The sequence below is a fragment of the Eptesicus fuscus genome, chromosome 3 (genome assembly GCF_027574615.1).
Source record: "Eptesicus fuscus isolate TK198812 chromosome 3, DD_ASM_mEF_20220401, whole genome shotgun sequence".
Taxonomy (NCBI): domain Eukaryota; kingdom Metazoa; phylum Chordata; class Mammalia; order Chiroptera; family Vespertilionidae; genus Eptesicus; species Eptesicus fuscus.
In genome coordinates this window covers 597,654-612,063 of record NC_072475.1, presented here as the reverse complement: position 1 = coordinate 612,063, position 14,410 = coordinate 597,654, and the positions used below count along the sequence as shown (strand labels likewise).

Genomic DNA, 14,410 nt, shown 5'->3' with positions numbered 1-14,410 from the left:
CAGAAACACACTCCCCCTGACACCATGAGCTACTACGGCAGCTACTACGGAGGCCGCGGCTACGGCTGGGGCGGCTTTGGTGGCCTGGGCTATGGCTATGGCTCCGGCTGGGGCTGGGGCGGCCTTGGTGGCCTGGGCTGTGGCTGTGGCTACAGGAGCTACGGCTGCTGGCGTCCGTGCTGCTGTGGGGGATACGGATACTCTGGCTTCTACTGAAACCCTGCCCAGCAGCTCAGCATCTGCACTTACAAGGGACTTCCTCCCACATTTGATCTAAGGAACCGGACAGCTAACCTCATGCTGGGTTATTCCACAAACGTCTTTACTTCTCAGAATTATGGGTAGATTTTCAACTGTGGCTGCATCTCCCTCATAAGCCCAGGATCCTCTACATTTGCTGTCAGAACTAATTGGACTGTCTGTTCACCTTCCAATAAAGCATTGAACTTGAACACAGAGAATGGTTTGTTTTATTCATGAAACGCAATAATGAGGACGTGGTTCTGGGCACATCCACTCCACTGCCCAAAGGGGAAGCAATCTTCTCAGCTAACAATCTTTCTTTTCCTTCACACACTCACAAGCACGCACAGAGGCAGGAAATAGATGTAAAGATTAATAAGTCTACACCAAAATGGAAAAAATGTTTTGAAACGACCAGTGATTTAAATCCTTCAGTCTCTTGATTTTAATCATAACATATTCAGACTTAAGTCAACAACAAATAGCAATGAATATTTAATATATCTATCTATTTATTTATCTACACATGGATTTTATTTAAATCAACTAACATTTCCCAATTCAATCATTCCATTCATTCAAAATTGGTTTATGTTTTTAATATATCTTTTAATTTCAGAGAGCAAGGCGGTGGGAGAGGGAGGTAGAAACATCAAGGATGAGAGAGAATCATTCATTGATTGGTTGCCTCCTGCATGCCCCCTCTGGTGATTGAGCCTCCAACCTGGGCATGTGCCTTTGGCTGGAATCCAACTCGGACCCTTCAGTCCACAGACCCATCCTGTGTCCACTGAGCCAAACTAGAGAGGGCAACTCCAATCATTTTTAACTGACGTGTCTGTTCCCTGTCCTCTGCTCTCACTGTGTCTCACTGGCACCTTCCTCACCGCCATCACCACGCTGAGGCATTAGCTTCAATCCCGTCAGGGAAAGAAACAACAAGACATAATTGTGAACCGATTATTATTCAGCTGAAGCTGAAACCAAAGAGCTTTTTTAAAAATCTAAATTTCAGCAAGATCTGAATTTCTCCTGATAATAAAGGAGCAACATGGGGCATATATTTTTGATGAAATAAAAAAACGGATTGACTTAAATACCAATGTTTTCCTAGAATCAAATAATATCATCAGAGAATAATATAAGATGAAGATATTTTGTTTAAATTGGTATAATTTGGTCAAATATGTGTGCTTGAGTCTATACTGTTAGACAATTTCTACAGCTGTGGCAGACAAAATTTAATCTTTCATTCACTCAGCCAATATGTTTTGTTTGAAAAACAGTGAATACATTCAGATGGGAGGGAAAAGTATTATCAAAAATGTAACTTATGCCTGGCCTGCATGCCTCAGGGGTTGGGCATTGACATATGAACGAGGTAGTTATGGTTTGATGCTTCTATCTCTCTCCCACTCTCCCTTCCTCTCTGTATTAAAAAACAGAAAGAGGAAAGGAAAGAAAAAATATATTACTGATTATGGGTCACAGTCTGGAATACTCTGGATGTTCAAGGCCACTCTGAGTGTGGGAATCCTAATCAAAGTGTTCAAGGTTGAGTTGCTATGTGCAGGCATAAGGCAAGGAAGGACCAAGCCATACACTGCCCCCACCTGCCTTTCTGTAGCCAAAATACTGATGTTTCTATTTGGCAAAAAGCCTCTTTCATTTGAGCGTGTTTGGGCATGTATGTAAGGTGCCACTGACCAGCCTGCAGTGGCTGCTGTTGTGTGTAATAAAGCATGTCCCAATTGCCTGCTTGTACCCTCGTGTTCTTCCGATTCTCCTCACTCAGACGGGTCAAGTCCTGGCTGAGGAGCTTGCCTCTGACATTTATAAACCTCAAAACAGAACAAAAAAACCAGCACCACCAACAATACCAAGCCCCGGGGACATGTAAAAGTCATATGAAGCACACACAATGGTGAAGACCAAGCTCCAGGCATGGGCACACTCCAGTAGGGCTTCACCTTGAACCCTGGGCTCACACTCGGGTTTCCTCAGGAGCTAGGAAATTCGCAGAAGCCTGCCAGCTAACGTCTATGATATTTCTGATTTTCCCTCAGTCACATCCTCCCTGCCATGTTTATTTTTTGCAGCATTTCCAGGCATCAAGATTGCAGGTGACTCTGCTTAAAAGCTATATATATAAAAGCCTAATCTACTGAACTCCTGAATGACCCATCCACTGGTCACTATGATGCGCACTGACCAACAAGGGACAGATGCTCAACACACAGGTCAGCTTTCTGGGGATCCTGCTTTCTGGAGTTGGCCTGGGGGTATCCTGCCGAAACCAGCTCTCTGACATCCCTAGAGGGGTCCCAGATTGCAAGAGGGCACAGGCCAGGCCGAGGTACCCCATCAGTATACGAATCTATGCACGGGGCCTCTAGTATTATATAATCTTAAGAGACAGAAGACTTTTTAAATTAAACCCTGAAGAATTAGAATATCTTATTGAAAATGTTGGGGGTTGAGTGAAAAGGGCAAAGGGCACAGAGTCGGTAATGTGACAAGTTTGCACAGTGACAGGTGTTTGCCAGGTCATTAGTGGGGGCGGCCATTGCGAGGGATAAACATGCTGAGTCATTATATTGTGACTAATATAACCAATGTAAGATTGCATGCCAACTATTCTGAAATAAAAGATAAAGTAAAAGTGTTTGCTGATTGGTGAACAGAAAATAAGGGGCAGGACACAGAGGATTGGTAAAAATATATGGATACAACCGGCCATATGTCTCAGTGGTTAAGCCTTGACCAATAAACCAGGAGGTCAAGGCTCAGTGTGATTCCTGGTCAGGGCACATGCCTGAGTTACAGGCTTGATCTCCAGTAAGTAGTGGGCTGGAGGCAGCTGATTAATGATTTTTCTCCAATAATTGATGTTTCTATCTCTCTCCCTCCTCCTTTTCCTCTGAAATCAATAAAAACAAATTTTTTAAAATAAAAAAATACATATAAGGAAGAAAAATGAGGCTAAATTTAAAATCCTGAGTGGAGAGATGAAGGACTGATGGGAGAATTGGATCAGAGTGGAAGACCTGGCTCATGCGAGTGTGTGGGGACTGAGTGCAGAATGACTACTTAAAGAGAGGCTGGATGGGACAGACGATGGGTGGGATTCCAGGAAGAAAGAGAAAGAAAATAAAAAGCAACTGCAAAGCAGAGACAAGATCACCTATGTTTCTAGATAATATGTTTCTGTTTTGAAAAAGAGGGTAATGTTTAAAGAGAACTTTGTGAACGGGTGTTCAGCTGGGGTTACACGTGTGAGTTTGTTGTTGTGGTCAGACCCTCAGCTTCTGAAAGGCACTTCACTGTATTGAGTAACCAAAAGGGTATTTTGCAAGAAGATATGTAAAATCAACATGGCTTTCTCATGTGTGTGTTCAACTTGAGAGAAATTCATTTGACAATTAAGGCATTTCATAGGTGTAAGAATCTTAAATTGGATCTGAGTATTTGAACTGAGATGAAAGTAAGATAGGACAATCCAAAGAATGATATGCAAATTACAATGACACAATATTTAATGAGAACACTCCACCATGACGAAGGCCACGCGCTTAGGAATGGAGAACTGTGTTCAGTGAGTGTTTATTCTGTGACGTGGAGGCTGATGTGCTTCTCCTTAGAAACACAGACTGTCATGGGTTCCAGGGGCTCTAACCAGCAGCTGTGCCGGCTCCAAATTTTCATAAATATGAGCATCTCTGGTGTTAGCAAACAGATTAACGAGCTGCCTCAGGGCCATGAATCTCTTGGAATGAAACACAGGAATGGTCACGTGATTCAGCACCTGCTGGCTCAGGTATATAAGCTCCCTCCCCACTCGCTGGCACTCACTCTCAGGATCTCATCTTGAACAGAAACACACTCCCCCTGACACGATGAGCTACTACGGCAGCTACTACGGAGGCCGCGGCTACGGCTGGGGCGGCCTTGGTGGCCTGGGCTATGGCTATGGCTCCGGCTGGGGCTGGGGAGGCCTTGGTGGCCTGGGCTGTGGCTATGGCTACAGGAGCTATGGCTGCTGGCGTCCGTGCTGCTGTGGGGGATACGGATACTCTGGCTTCTACTGAAACCCTGCCCAGCAGCTCAGCATCTGAACTTACAAGGGACTTCCTTCCACATTTGATCTAAGGAACCGGACAGCTAACTTCATGCTGGGTTATTCCACAAACGTCTTTACTTCTCAGAATTATGGGTAGATTTTCAACTCTGCCTGCATCTCCCTCATAAACCTAGGATCATCTAGGTTTGCTGTCAGTAATGATTGGACTGTCTGTTCACCTTCCAATAAAGCATTGAACTTGAACACAGAGAATGGTTTTGTTTTGTTCATGAAACGCAATTATGAGGACGTGGTTGTGGGCACATCCACTCCACTGTCCAAGGGGGAAGCTACCTTCCTGGCTAACAATCTTTCTTTTCCTTCACACACTCACAAGCATGCAGAGACAGGAAATAGATGTAAAGATAAATAAGTCTACACCGGAATGGAATAAATGTTTTGATAGGATAAATGTTTTAAATCTCTCAATTCCTTGATTTATTCATAAAATATTCAGACTTAAGTCAATACAGATATTAATGAATATTTAACATACCTTTCTAGTTATTTATCAACATAGATTTTACTTAACTTACATTTCCTAATTCAATCCTTTCATTCATTCAAAATTTGTTTATGTTTTTAATGTTTCTTTTAATTTCAGAGATCAAGGCGGTGAGAGAGGGAGGTAGAAACATCAAGGATGAGAGAGAATCATTCATTGATTGGTTGCCTCCTGCATGACTCCCTTTGGTGATTGAGCCTCCAACCTGGGCATGTGCCCTTGGCCGGAATTCAACTCGGACCCTTCAGTCCACAGACCCATCCTGTGTCCACTGAGCCAAACTAGAGAGGGCAACTCCAATCATTTTTAACTGACGTGTCTGTTCCCTGTCCTCTGCTCTCACTGTGTCTCACTGGCACCTTCCTCACCGCCATCACCACCTGAGGCATTAGCTTCAATCCCGTCAGGGAAAGAAACAACAAGACATAATTGTGAACCGATTATTATTGAGCTGAAGCTGAAACCAACGAGCTTTCTTATAAATCTAAATTTCAGCAAGATCTGAATTTCTCCTGATAATAAAGGAGCAACATGGGGCATATATTTTTGATGAAATAAAAAAACGGATGGACTGAAATACCAATGTTTTCCTAGAATCAAATAATATCATCAGAGAATAATATAAGATGAAGATATTTTGTTTAAATTGGTATAATTTGGTCAAATATGTGTGCTTGAGTCTATATTGTTAGATAATTTCTACAGCTGTGGCAGACAAAATTTAATCTTTCATTCACTCAGCCAATATGTTTTGTTTGAAAAACAGTGAATACATTCAGATGGGAGGGAAAAGTATTATCAAAAATGTAACTTATGCCTGGCCTGCATGCCTCAGGTGTTGGGCATTGACATATGAACGAGGTAGTCATGGTTTAATGCTTCTATCTCTCTCCCACTCTCCCTTCCTCTCTGTATTAAAAAACAGAAAGAGGAAAGAAAAGAAAAAATATATTACTGATTATGGGTCACAGTCTGGAATACTCTGGATGTTCAAGGCCACTCTGAGTGTGGGAATCCTAATCAAAGTGTTCAAGGCTGAGTTGCTATGTGCAGGCATAAGGCAAGGAAGGACCAAGCCATACACTGCCCCCACTTGCCTTTCTGTAGCCAAAATACTGATGTTTCTATTTGGCAAAAAGCCTCTTTCATTTGAGCGTGTTTGGGCATGTATGTAAGGTGCCACTGACCAGCCTGCAGTGGCTGCTGTTGTGTGTAATAAAGCATGTCCCAATTGCCTGCTTGTACCCTCGTGTTCTTCCGATTCTCTTCACTCAGACGGGTCAAGTCCTGGCTGAGGAGCTTGCCTCTGACACTTATAAACCTCAAAACAGAACAAAAAACCCAGCACCACCAACAAAACAAAGCCCTGGGGACATGTAAAAGTCATATGGAGCACACACAATGGTGAAGACCAAGCCCCAGGTGTGGGCACTCCAGTAGGTCTTCACCTTGAACCCTGGGCTCACACTCGGGTTTCCTCAGGAGCTGAGGAAATTCGCAGAAGGCTGCCAGCTAACATCTATGATATTTCTGTTTTTCCCTCAGTCACATCCTCCCTGCCATGTTTATTTTTTGCAGCATTTCCAGGCATCAAGATTGCAGGTGACTCTGCTTAAAAGCTATATATATAAAAGCCTAATCTACTGAACTCCTGAATGACCCATCCACTGGTCACTATGATGCGCACTGACCAACAAGGGGCAGACGCTCAACACACAGGTCAGGGTTCCTGCTTTCTGGAGTCGGCCTGGGGGTATCCTGCCGAAACCAGCTCTCTGACATCCCTAGAGGGGTCCCAGATTGCAAGAGGGCACAGGCCAGGCCGAGGTACCCCATCAGTATACGAATCTATGCACGGGGCCTCTAGTATTATATAATCTTAAGAGACAAAAGACTTTTTAATTTAAAACCCTGAAGAATTAGAATATCTTATTGAAAATGTTGGGGGTTGAGTGAAAAGGGCAAAGGGCACAGAGTCGGTAATGTGACAAGTTTGCACAGTGACAGGTGTTTGCCAGGTCATTAGTGGGGGCGGCCATTGTGAGGGATAAACATGCTGAGTCATTATATTGTGACTAATATAACCAATGTAAGATTGCATGCCAACTATTCTGAAATAAAAGATAAAGTAAAAGTGTTTGCTGATTGGTGAACAGAAAATAAGGGGCAGGACACAGAGGATTGGTAAAGAATATATGGACACAACCGGCCGGTATGTCTTAGTGGTTAAGCACTGACCTATGAACCAGGAGGTCATGGTTCAGTTTGATTCCTGGTCAGGGCACACGCCCGGGTTGCAGGCTTGATCTCCAGTAAGTAGTGGGCTGGAGGCAGCTGATTAATGATTTTTCTCCAATAATTGATGTTTCTATCTCTCTCCCTCCTCCTTTTCCTCTGAAATCAATAAAAACAAATTTTTTAAAATAAAAAAATACATATAAGGAAGAAAAATCAGGCTAAAATAAAAAACCTGAGTAGAGGGATGAAGGACTGATGGGAGAACTGGATCAGAGAGGAAGACCTGGCTCATGCGAGTGTGTGGGGACTGAGTGCAGAATGACTACTTAAAGAGAGGCTGGATGGGACAGACGATGGGTGGGATTCCAGGAAGAAAGAGAAAGAAAATAAAAAGCAACTGCAAAGCAGAGACAAGATCACCTATGTTTCTAGATAATATGTTTCTGTTTTGAAAAAGAGGGTAATGTTTAAAGAGAACTTTGTGAACGGGTGTTCAGCTGGGGTTACGCGTGTGAGTTTGTTGTTGTGGTCAGATCCTCAGCTTCTGAAAGGCATTTCACTGTGTTGAGTAACCAAAAGGGTATTTGGCAAGAAGATATGTAAAATCAACATGGTTTTCTCATGTGTGTGTTCAACTTGAGAGAAATACATTTGACAATTAAGGAACTTCATAGGTGTAAGAATCTTAAATTGGATCTGAGTATTTGAACTGAGATGAAAGTAAGATAGGACAATCCAAAGAATGATATGCAAATTACAATGACACAGTATTTAATGGGAACACTCCACCATGACGAAGGCCACGCGCTTAGGAATGGAGAACTGTGTTCAGTGAGTGTTTATTGTGTGACGTGGAGGCAGATGTGCTTCTCCTTAGAAACACAGACTGTCATGGGTTCCAGGGGCTCTAACCAGCAGCTGTGCCGGCTCCAAATTTTCATAAATATGAGCATCTCTGGTGTTAGCAAACAGATTAACGAGCTGCCTCAGGGCCATGAATCTCTTGGAATGAAACACAGGAATGGTCACGTGATTCAGCACCTGCTGGCTCAGGTATATAAGCTCCCTCTCCACTCTCTGGCACTCACTCTCAGGATCTCGTCTTGAACAGAAACACAGTCCCCCTGACACGATGAGCTACTACGGCAGCTACTACGGAGGCCGCGGCTACGGCTGGGGCGGCTTTGGTGGCCTGGGCTATGGCTATGGCTCCGGCTGGGGCTGGGGCGGCCTTGGTGGCCTGGGCTATGGCTACAGGAGCTACGGCTGCTGGCGTCCGTGCTGCTGTGGGGGATACGGATACTCTGGCTTCTACTGAAACCCTGCCCAGCAGCTCAGCATCTGAACTTACAAGGGACTTCCTTCCACATTTGATCTAAGGAACCGGACAGCTAACCTCATGCTGGGTTATTCTACAAACGTCTTTACTTCTCAGAATTATGGGTAGATTTTCAACTCTGCCTGCATCTCCCTCATAAACCTAGGATCCTCTAGCTTTGCTGTCAGAACTGATTTGACTGTATATTCACCTTCCAATAAAGCATTGACCTTGAACACAGAGAATGGTTTTGTTTTGTTCATGAAACGCAATAATGAGGATGTGGTTCTGGGCACATCCACTCCACTGTCCAAGGGGGAAGCTACCTTCCTGGCTAACAATCTTTCTTTTCCTTCACACACTCACAAGCATGCAGAGACAGGAAATAGATGTAAAGATAAATAAGTCTACACCGGAATGGAATAAATGTTTTGATAGGATAAATGTTTTAAATCTCTCAATTCCTTGATTTATTCATAAAATATTCAGACTTAAGTCAATACAGATATTAATGAATATTTAACATACCTTTCTAGTTATTTATCAACATAGATTTTACTTAACTTATATTTCCTAATTCAATCCTTTCATTCATTCAAAATTTGTTTATGTTTTTAATGTTTCTTTTAATTTCAGAGATCAAGGCGGTGAGAGAGGGAGGTAGAAACATCAAGGATGAGAGAGAATCATTCATTGATTGGTTGCCTCCTGCATGCCCCCCTCTGGTGATTGAGCCTCCAACCTGGGCATGTGCCCTTGGCCGGAATTCAACTCGGACCCTTCAGTCCACAGACCCATCCTGTGTCCACTGAGCCAAACTAGAGAGGGCAACTCCAATCATTTTTAACTGACGTGTGTGTTCCCTGTCCTCTGCGCTCACTGTGTCTCACTGGCACCTTCCTCACCACCATCACCACGCTGAGGAATTAGCTTCAATCCCTTCAGGGAAAGAAACACAAGACATAATTGTGAACCGATTATTATTGAGCTGAAGCTGAAACCAACGAGCTTTCTTAAAAATCTTAATTTCAGGAAGATCTGAATTACTCCTGATAAAAATGTGGCAACATGGACCGTATATATTGGATGCAATAAAAGAAACGGGCTCTCGCCGGGCATCCTCGTGGGAGTGACATCGTCTTTAAACCCTGCGTGGCAATCCCTGACGCACCGCCGTGATGCCCAGGGAAGACCGGGCGACCTGGAAGTCCAACTCCTTCCTTAAGATCATCCAACTTCTGGATCGTTATCCAAAATGCTTCCTTGTGGGAGCAGACAACGCGGGCTCCGAGCAGATGCAGCAGATCCGCATGTCCCTCCGCGGGAAGGCTGTGGTGCTGATGGGCAAGGACACCATGATGCGCGAGGCCCTCCGAGGACATCTGGAAGCAGCCCAGCGCTGGAGGAACTGCTGCCTCACATCCGGGGGAACGTGGGCTTTGCGTGCACCAAGGAGGACCTCACTGCGATCAGGGACATGCTGCGGCCAATAGGTGCCAGCTGCTGCCCGTGCTGGTGCCATTGCCCCGTGTGAAGTCACGGTGCCAGCCCAGAACCCTGGTCTGGGGCCAGAGAAGACCTCCTTCTCCCAGGCTTTAGGCGTCACCACTAACATCTCCAGCGGCACCGCTGAAATCCTGAGTGACGTACTGCTGATTTTTAACCTAACTGTCCCCTATACCTGGGCTCCTGAGCATTAAAGAGAAAAAAATCAACACGATATAGAAAAATGTTAGTTACACGCAAACAAGTGGTTAGAATAAGATGGAACTTGGAGACATTGTAAAAAGTAGGTCTAGGCAAAGTACCGAAAATTAGGTACAGCGGTATAGCGGCAGATTCGGAAATTACCGAAAAATCGGTACAGCGGTCTGGTAGGGTTAAGACTGGAGACAAAGTGGGAGCCAGCGCAGCCACACGGCCGAACATGCCGAACCTCTCCCCCTTCTCCTGTGGGCTGGTCATCCAGCAGGTGTTGGACAAGGGCAGCATCTACAGCCCGGAAGTGCTGGACATCACAGAGGAAGCTCTGCATTCCCGCTTCCTGCAGGGTGTCCGCACTGTTGCCAGCGTATGCCTGCAGAGTGGGTACCCAGCTGTTGGGTCAGTACCCCATTCTATCATCAATGGGTACAAGCGAGTTCTGGCTTTGTCTGTGGAGACTGATGACACCTTCCCACGAGCTGAAAAGGTGAAGGCTCCTTGGCTGGTCCATCTGCTTTTGTGGCTGCTGCCCCAGCCAAGGCTGCAGCAAAGGAAGAGGCGGAGGAGTCGGACGAGGATATGGGATATGGTCTCTTTGATTAATTACCAAAAAGCACCCAGCTCAGCCAACTATTTGAGAAACAAGGAAATAAAGGCTTACTTCTCTTAAAAAAAAAAAAAAAGAAAAGAAAACAGAAATAAAAAAAAAGGATGGACTGAAATACCAATGCTTTCCTAGAATCAAATAATATCATGAGAGCATAATATAAGATGAAGATATTTTGTTTAAATTGGTATAATTTGGTCAAATATGTGTGCTTGAGTCTATACTGTTAGATACTCTCTACAGCTGTGCAGGCAGAATTTAATCTTTCAGTCACTCAGCAAATCTGTTTTGTTTGAAAAACAGTGAGTACATTCAGATGGGAGGGAAATGTATTATCAAAAATGTTACTTATTCCAAGCCTGCATGCCTCAGTACTTGAGCATCGACCTATGAACCAGGAGGTCAGGGTTGAATTCCTGGTCAGGGCTCACGCCTCGGTTGCAGGCTGGATCCCCATGTGGGACCTGCAGGAGGCTGCTGAACAATAATGATTCCCTCTCATCACTGATGTTTCTCTCTCTCCCTCCCTCTCCTTTCCTCTCTGTATTAAAAAAAAAAAAGAAAGAGAAAAGAAAAATAAATGTTACTTCTTGTAGGGCCCTGTCTAGAGAACGCTGGGTGTTCAAGGCCACTCTGAGCGTGGGAATCCTAATCAAAGTGTTCAAGGTTGAGTTGCTATGTGCAGGCGCAAGGCAAGGACGCATTAAGCCATACACTGCCCCCACGTGCCTTTCTGTACCGAAATACGGATGTTACTATTTGGCAAAAACCTTTTTTTTAAGCGTGTTTGGGCATGTATGTAAGGTGCCACTGACCAACCTGCTGTGGCTGCTGTTGTGTGTTATAAAGCATGTTCCATTTGTCTGCTTGTACCCGCGTGTCCTTCCAATCCCCCTCACCCAGAAGGGTCAAGTCCCGGCTGAGGAGCTTGCCCTGACACTTATAACCTCGAGCCGAGGAAATTCGCAGAAGGCAGGCGGCTAACCTCTATGATATTTCTGTTTTTGCCTCAGTCACATCCTCGCTGCCATGTTTATTTTTTGCAGCATTTCTAGGCACAAATATTTCAGGAGACTGTGATTAAAATATCGTATAATCTTAAGAGTACGGAAGTCTTTTTAATTTAAAACCCTGAAGAATTAGAATATCTTATTGAAAATGTTTGGGGTTCAGTGAAAAGGGAAAGGGGCACAGAGTCGGTAATGCTGTGACAAGTTTGCACAGTGACAGGTGATTGCAGGGTCATTACTGGGGGCGGCCATTGTGAGGGATAAACATGCTGAGTCATTATATTGTGACTAATATAACCAATGTCAGATTGCATGCCAACTATTCTGAAATAAAAGATAAAGTAAAAGTGCGGATTGGTGAACAGAAAATAAGGGGCAGGACACAGAGAACTGGTAAAGAATATATGGACACAACCGGGCGGTATGTCTCAGTGGTTAAGCCCTGACCTATGAACCAGGAGGTCACGGTTCAGTGTGATTCCTGGTCAGGGCACACGCCCGGGTTGCACGCTTGATCCCCCGTATGTGTCATGCTATAGGCAGTCGATTAATGATTTTTCTCTCATTATTGATGTTCCTAGCTCTCTCCCTTCTCCTTTTCTAGTAAAATAAATAAAAACCAAAATTTATAAAGAATAAAATACATATAAGGAAGAAAAGTCAGGCTAAAATAAAAAACCTGAGTAGAGGGATGAAGGACTGATGGGAGAACTGGATCAGAGAGGAAGACCTGGCTCGTGTGAGTGTGTGTGGGACTGAGTGCAGAATGACGACCTAAAGAGAGGCTGGATGGGACAGACGATGGGTGGGATTCCAGGAAGAAAGAAAATAAAAAGCAACTGCAAAGCAGAGACAAGATCACCTACGTTTTCAGATAACACGTTTCTGTTTTGAAAAAGAGGGTAATGTTTAAAGAGAACTTTGTGAACGGGTGTTCAGCTGGGGTTACGCGTGTGAGTTTGTTGTTGTGGTCAGACCCTCAGCTTCTGAAAAGCACTTCACTGTGTTGAGTAACCAAAAGGGTATTTTGCAAGAAGATATGTAAAATCCACATGGCTTTCTCATGTGTGTGTTCAACTTGAGAGAAATACATTTGACAATTAAGGAACTTCATAGGTGTAAGAATCTTAAATTGGATCCGAGTATTTGAACTGAGATGAAAGTAAGATAGGACAATCCAAAGAATGATATGCAAATTACAATGACACAATATTTAATGAGAACACTCCAAGCAACATGACGAAGGCCACGCGCTTAGGAATGGAGAACTGTGTTCAGTGAGTGTTTATTCTGTGACGTGGAGGTAGACGTGCTTCTCCTTAGAAACACAGACTGTCATGGGTTCCAGGGGCTCTAACCAGGCAGCTGTGCCGGCTCCAAATTTTCAAAAATATGAGCATCTCTGGCGTCAGCACACAGATTAACGAGCTGCCTTAGGGCCATGAATCTCTTGGAATGAAACACAGGAATGGTCACGTGATTCAGCACCTGCTGGCTCAGTTATATAAGCTCCCTCCCCACTCGCTGACACTCACTCTCAGGATCTCATCTTGAACAGAAACACACTCCCCCTGACACGATGAGCTACTACGGCAGCTACTACGGAGGCCGCGGCTACGGCTGGGGCGGCTTTGGTGGCCTGGGCTATGGCTATGGCTCCGGCTGGGGCTGGGGCGGCCTTGGTGGCCTGGGCTGTGGCTGTGGCTACAGGAGCTATGGCTGCTGGCGTCCGTGCTGCTGTGGGGGATACGGATACTCTGGCTTCTACTGAAACCCTGCCCAGCAGCTCAGCATCTGAACTTACAAGGGACTTCCTCCCTCATTTGATCTAAGTAACCGGACAGCTAACCTCATGCTGGGTTATTGCACATACGTCTTTACTTCTCAGAATTATGGGTAGATTTTCAACTGTGCCTGCATCTCCCTCATAAGCCTAGGATCCTCTACGTTTGCTGTCAGAACTGATTGGACTGTCTGTTCACCTTCCAATAAAGCATTGACCTTGAACACAGAGAATGGTTTTGTTTTGTTCATGAAACGCAATTATGAGGACGTGGTTCTGGGCACATCCACTCCACTGTCCAAGGGGGAAGCGACCTTCCTGGCTAACAATCTTTCTTTTCCTTCACACACTCACAAGCACGCAGAGAGGCAGGAAATAGATATAAAGATTAATAAGTCTACACCGAAATGGAAAAAAATTTTGATAGGACCAGTGATTTAAATCTCTCAATTTCTTGATTTATTCATAAAATATTCCGATATACGTCAACAACAAATAGCAATGAATATTTAACATATCATCTAGTTATTTATCAACATATGGATTTTATTTAACTTAACTGACGTTTCTCAATTCAATTTCTCTGTTCATTAAAACTTTATGTTTTAAATTTTTCTTATAATTTCAGAGAACAAGGGATAGGGAGATAGAAACATCAAGGATGAGAGAGAATCATTCATTGATTGGTTTCCTCCTGCTTGCCCCCTCTGGTGACTGAGCCTGCATGTGCCCTTGGCCGGAATCCAACTTGAGACCCTTCAATCCACAGACCCATCCTGTGTCCACTGAGCCAAACTAGAGAGGGCAACTCCAATCATTTTTAACTGATGTGTCTGTTCCCTGTTTCTGCTCTCACTGTGTCTCACTGGCACCTTCCTCACC

The 14,410-nt window shown here is 44.3% G+C and overlaps 3 protein-coding genes and 1 pseudogene across 3 annotated transcripts; all 4 read left to right on the top strand.

Moving 5' to 3' along the window:
* On the top strand, positions 1–364 carry LOC129147635 (keratin-associated protein 19-8-like). The gene has a single exon (XM_054710522.1). The coding sequence runs from the start codon at positions 25–27 to the stop codon at positions 214–216; it is 192 nt and encodes a 63-aa protein (XP_054566497.1). The 5' UTR covers positions 1–24; the 3' UTR covers positions 217–364.
* A 7,874-nt stretch (positions 365–8,238) lies between these two features.
* Positions 8,239–8,424, top strand: LOC129147634 (keratin-associated protein 19-3-like). The gene has a single exon (XM_054710513.1). The coding sequence runs from the start codon at positions 8,239–8,241 to the stop codon at positions 8,422–8,424; it is 186 nt and encodes a 61-aa protein (XP_054566488.1).
* Positions 8,425–9,546: 1,122 nt separating this feature from the next.
* On the top strand, positions 9,547–10,736 carry LOC129147633 (60S acidic ribosomal protein P0-like; annotated as a pseudogene).
* A 2,588-nt stretch (positions 10,737–13,324) lies between these two features.
* LOC129147632 (keratin-associated protein 19-8-like) lies at positions 13,325–13,570 on the top strand. Its single transcript, XM_054710497.1, has one exon. The coding sequence runs from the start codon at positions 13,325–13,327 to the stop codon at positions 13,514–13,516; it is 192 nt and encodes a 63-aa protein (XP_054566472.1). The 3' UTR covers positions 13,517–13,570.
* Positions 13,571–14,410: the final 840 nt, after the last annotated feature.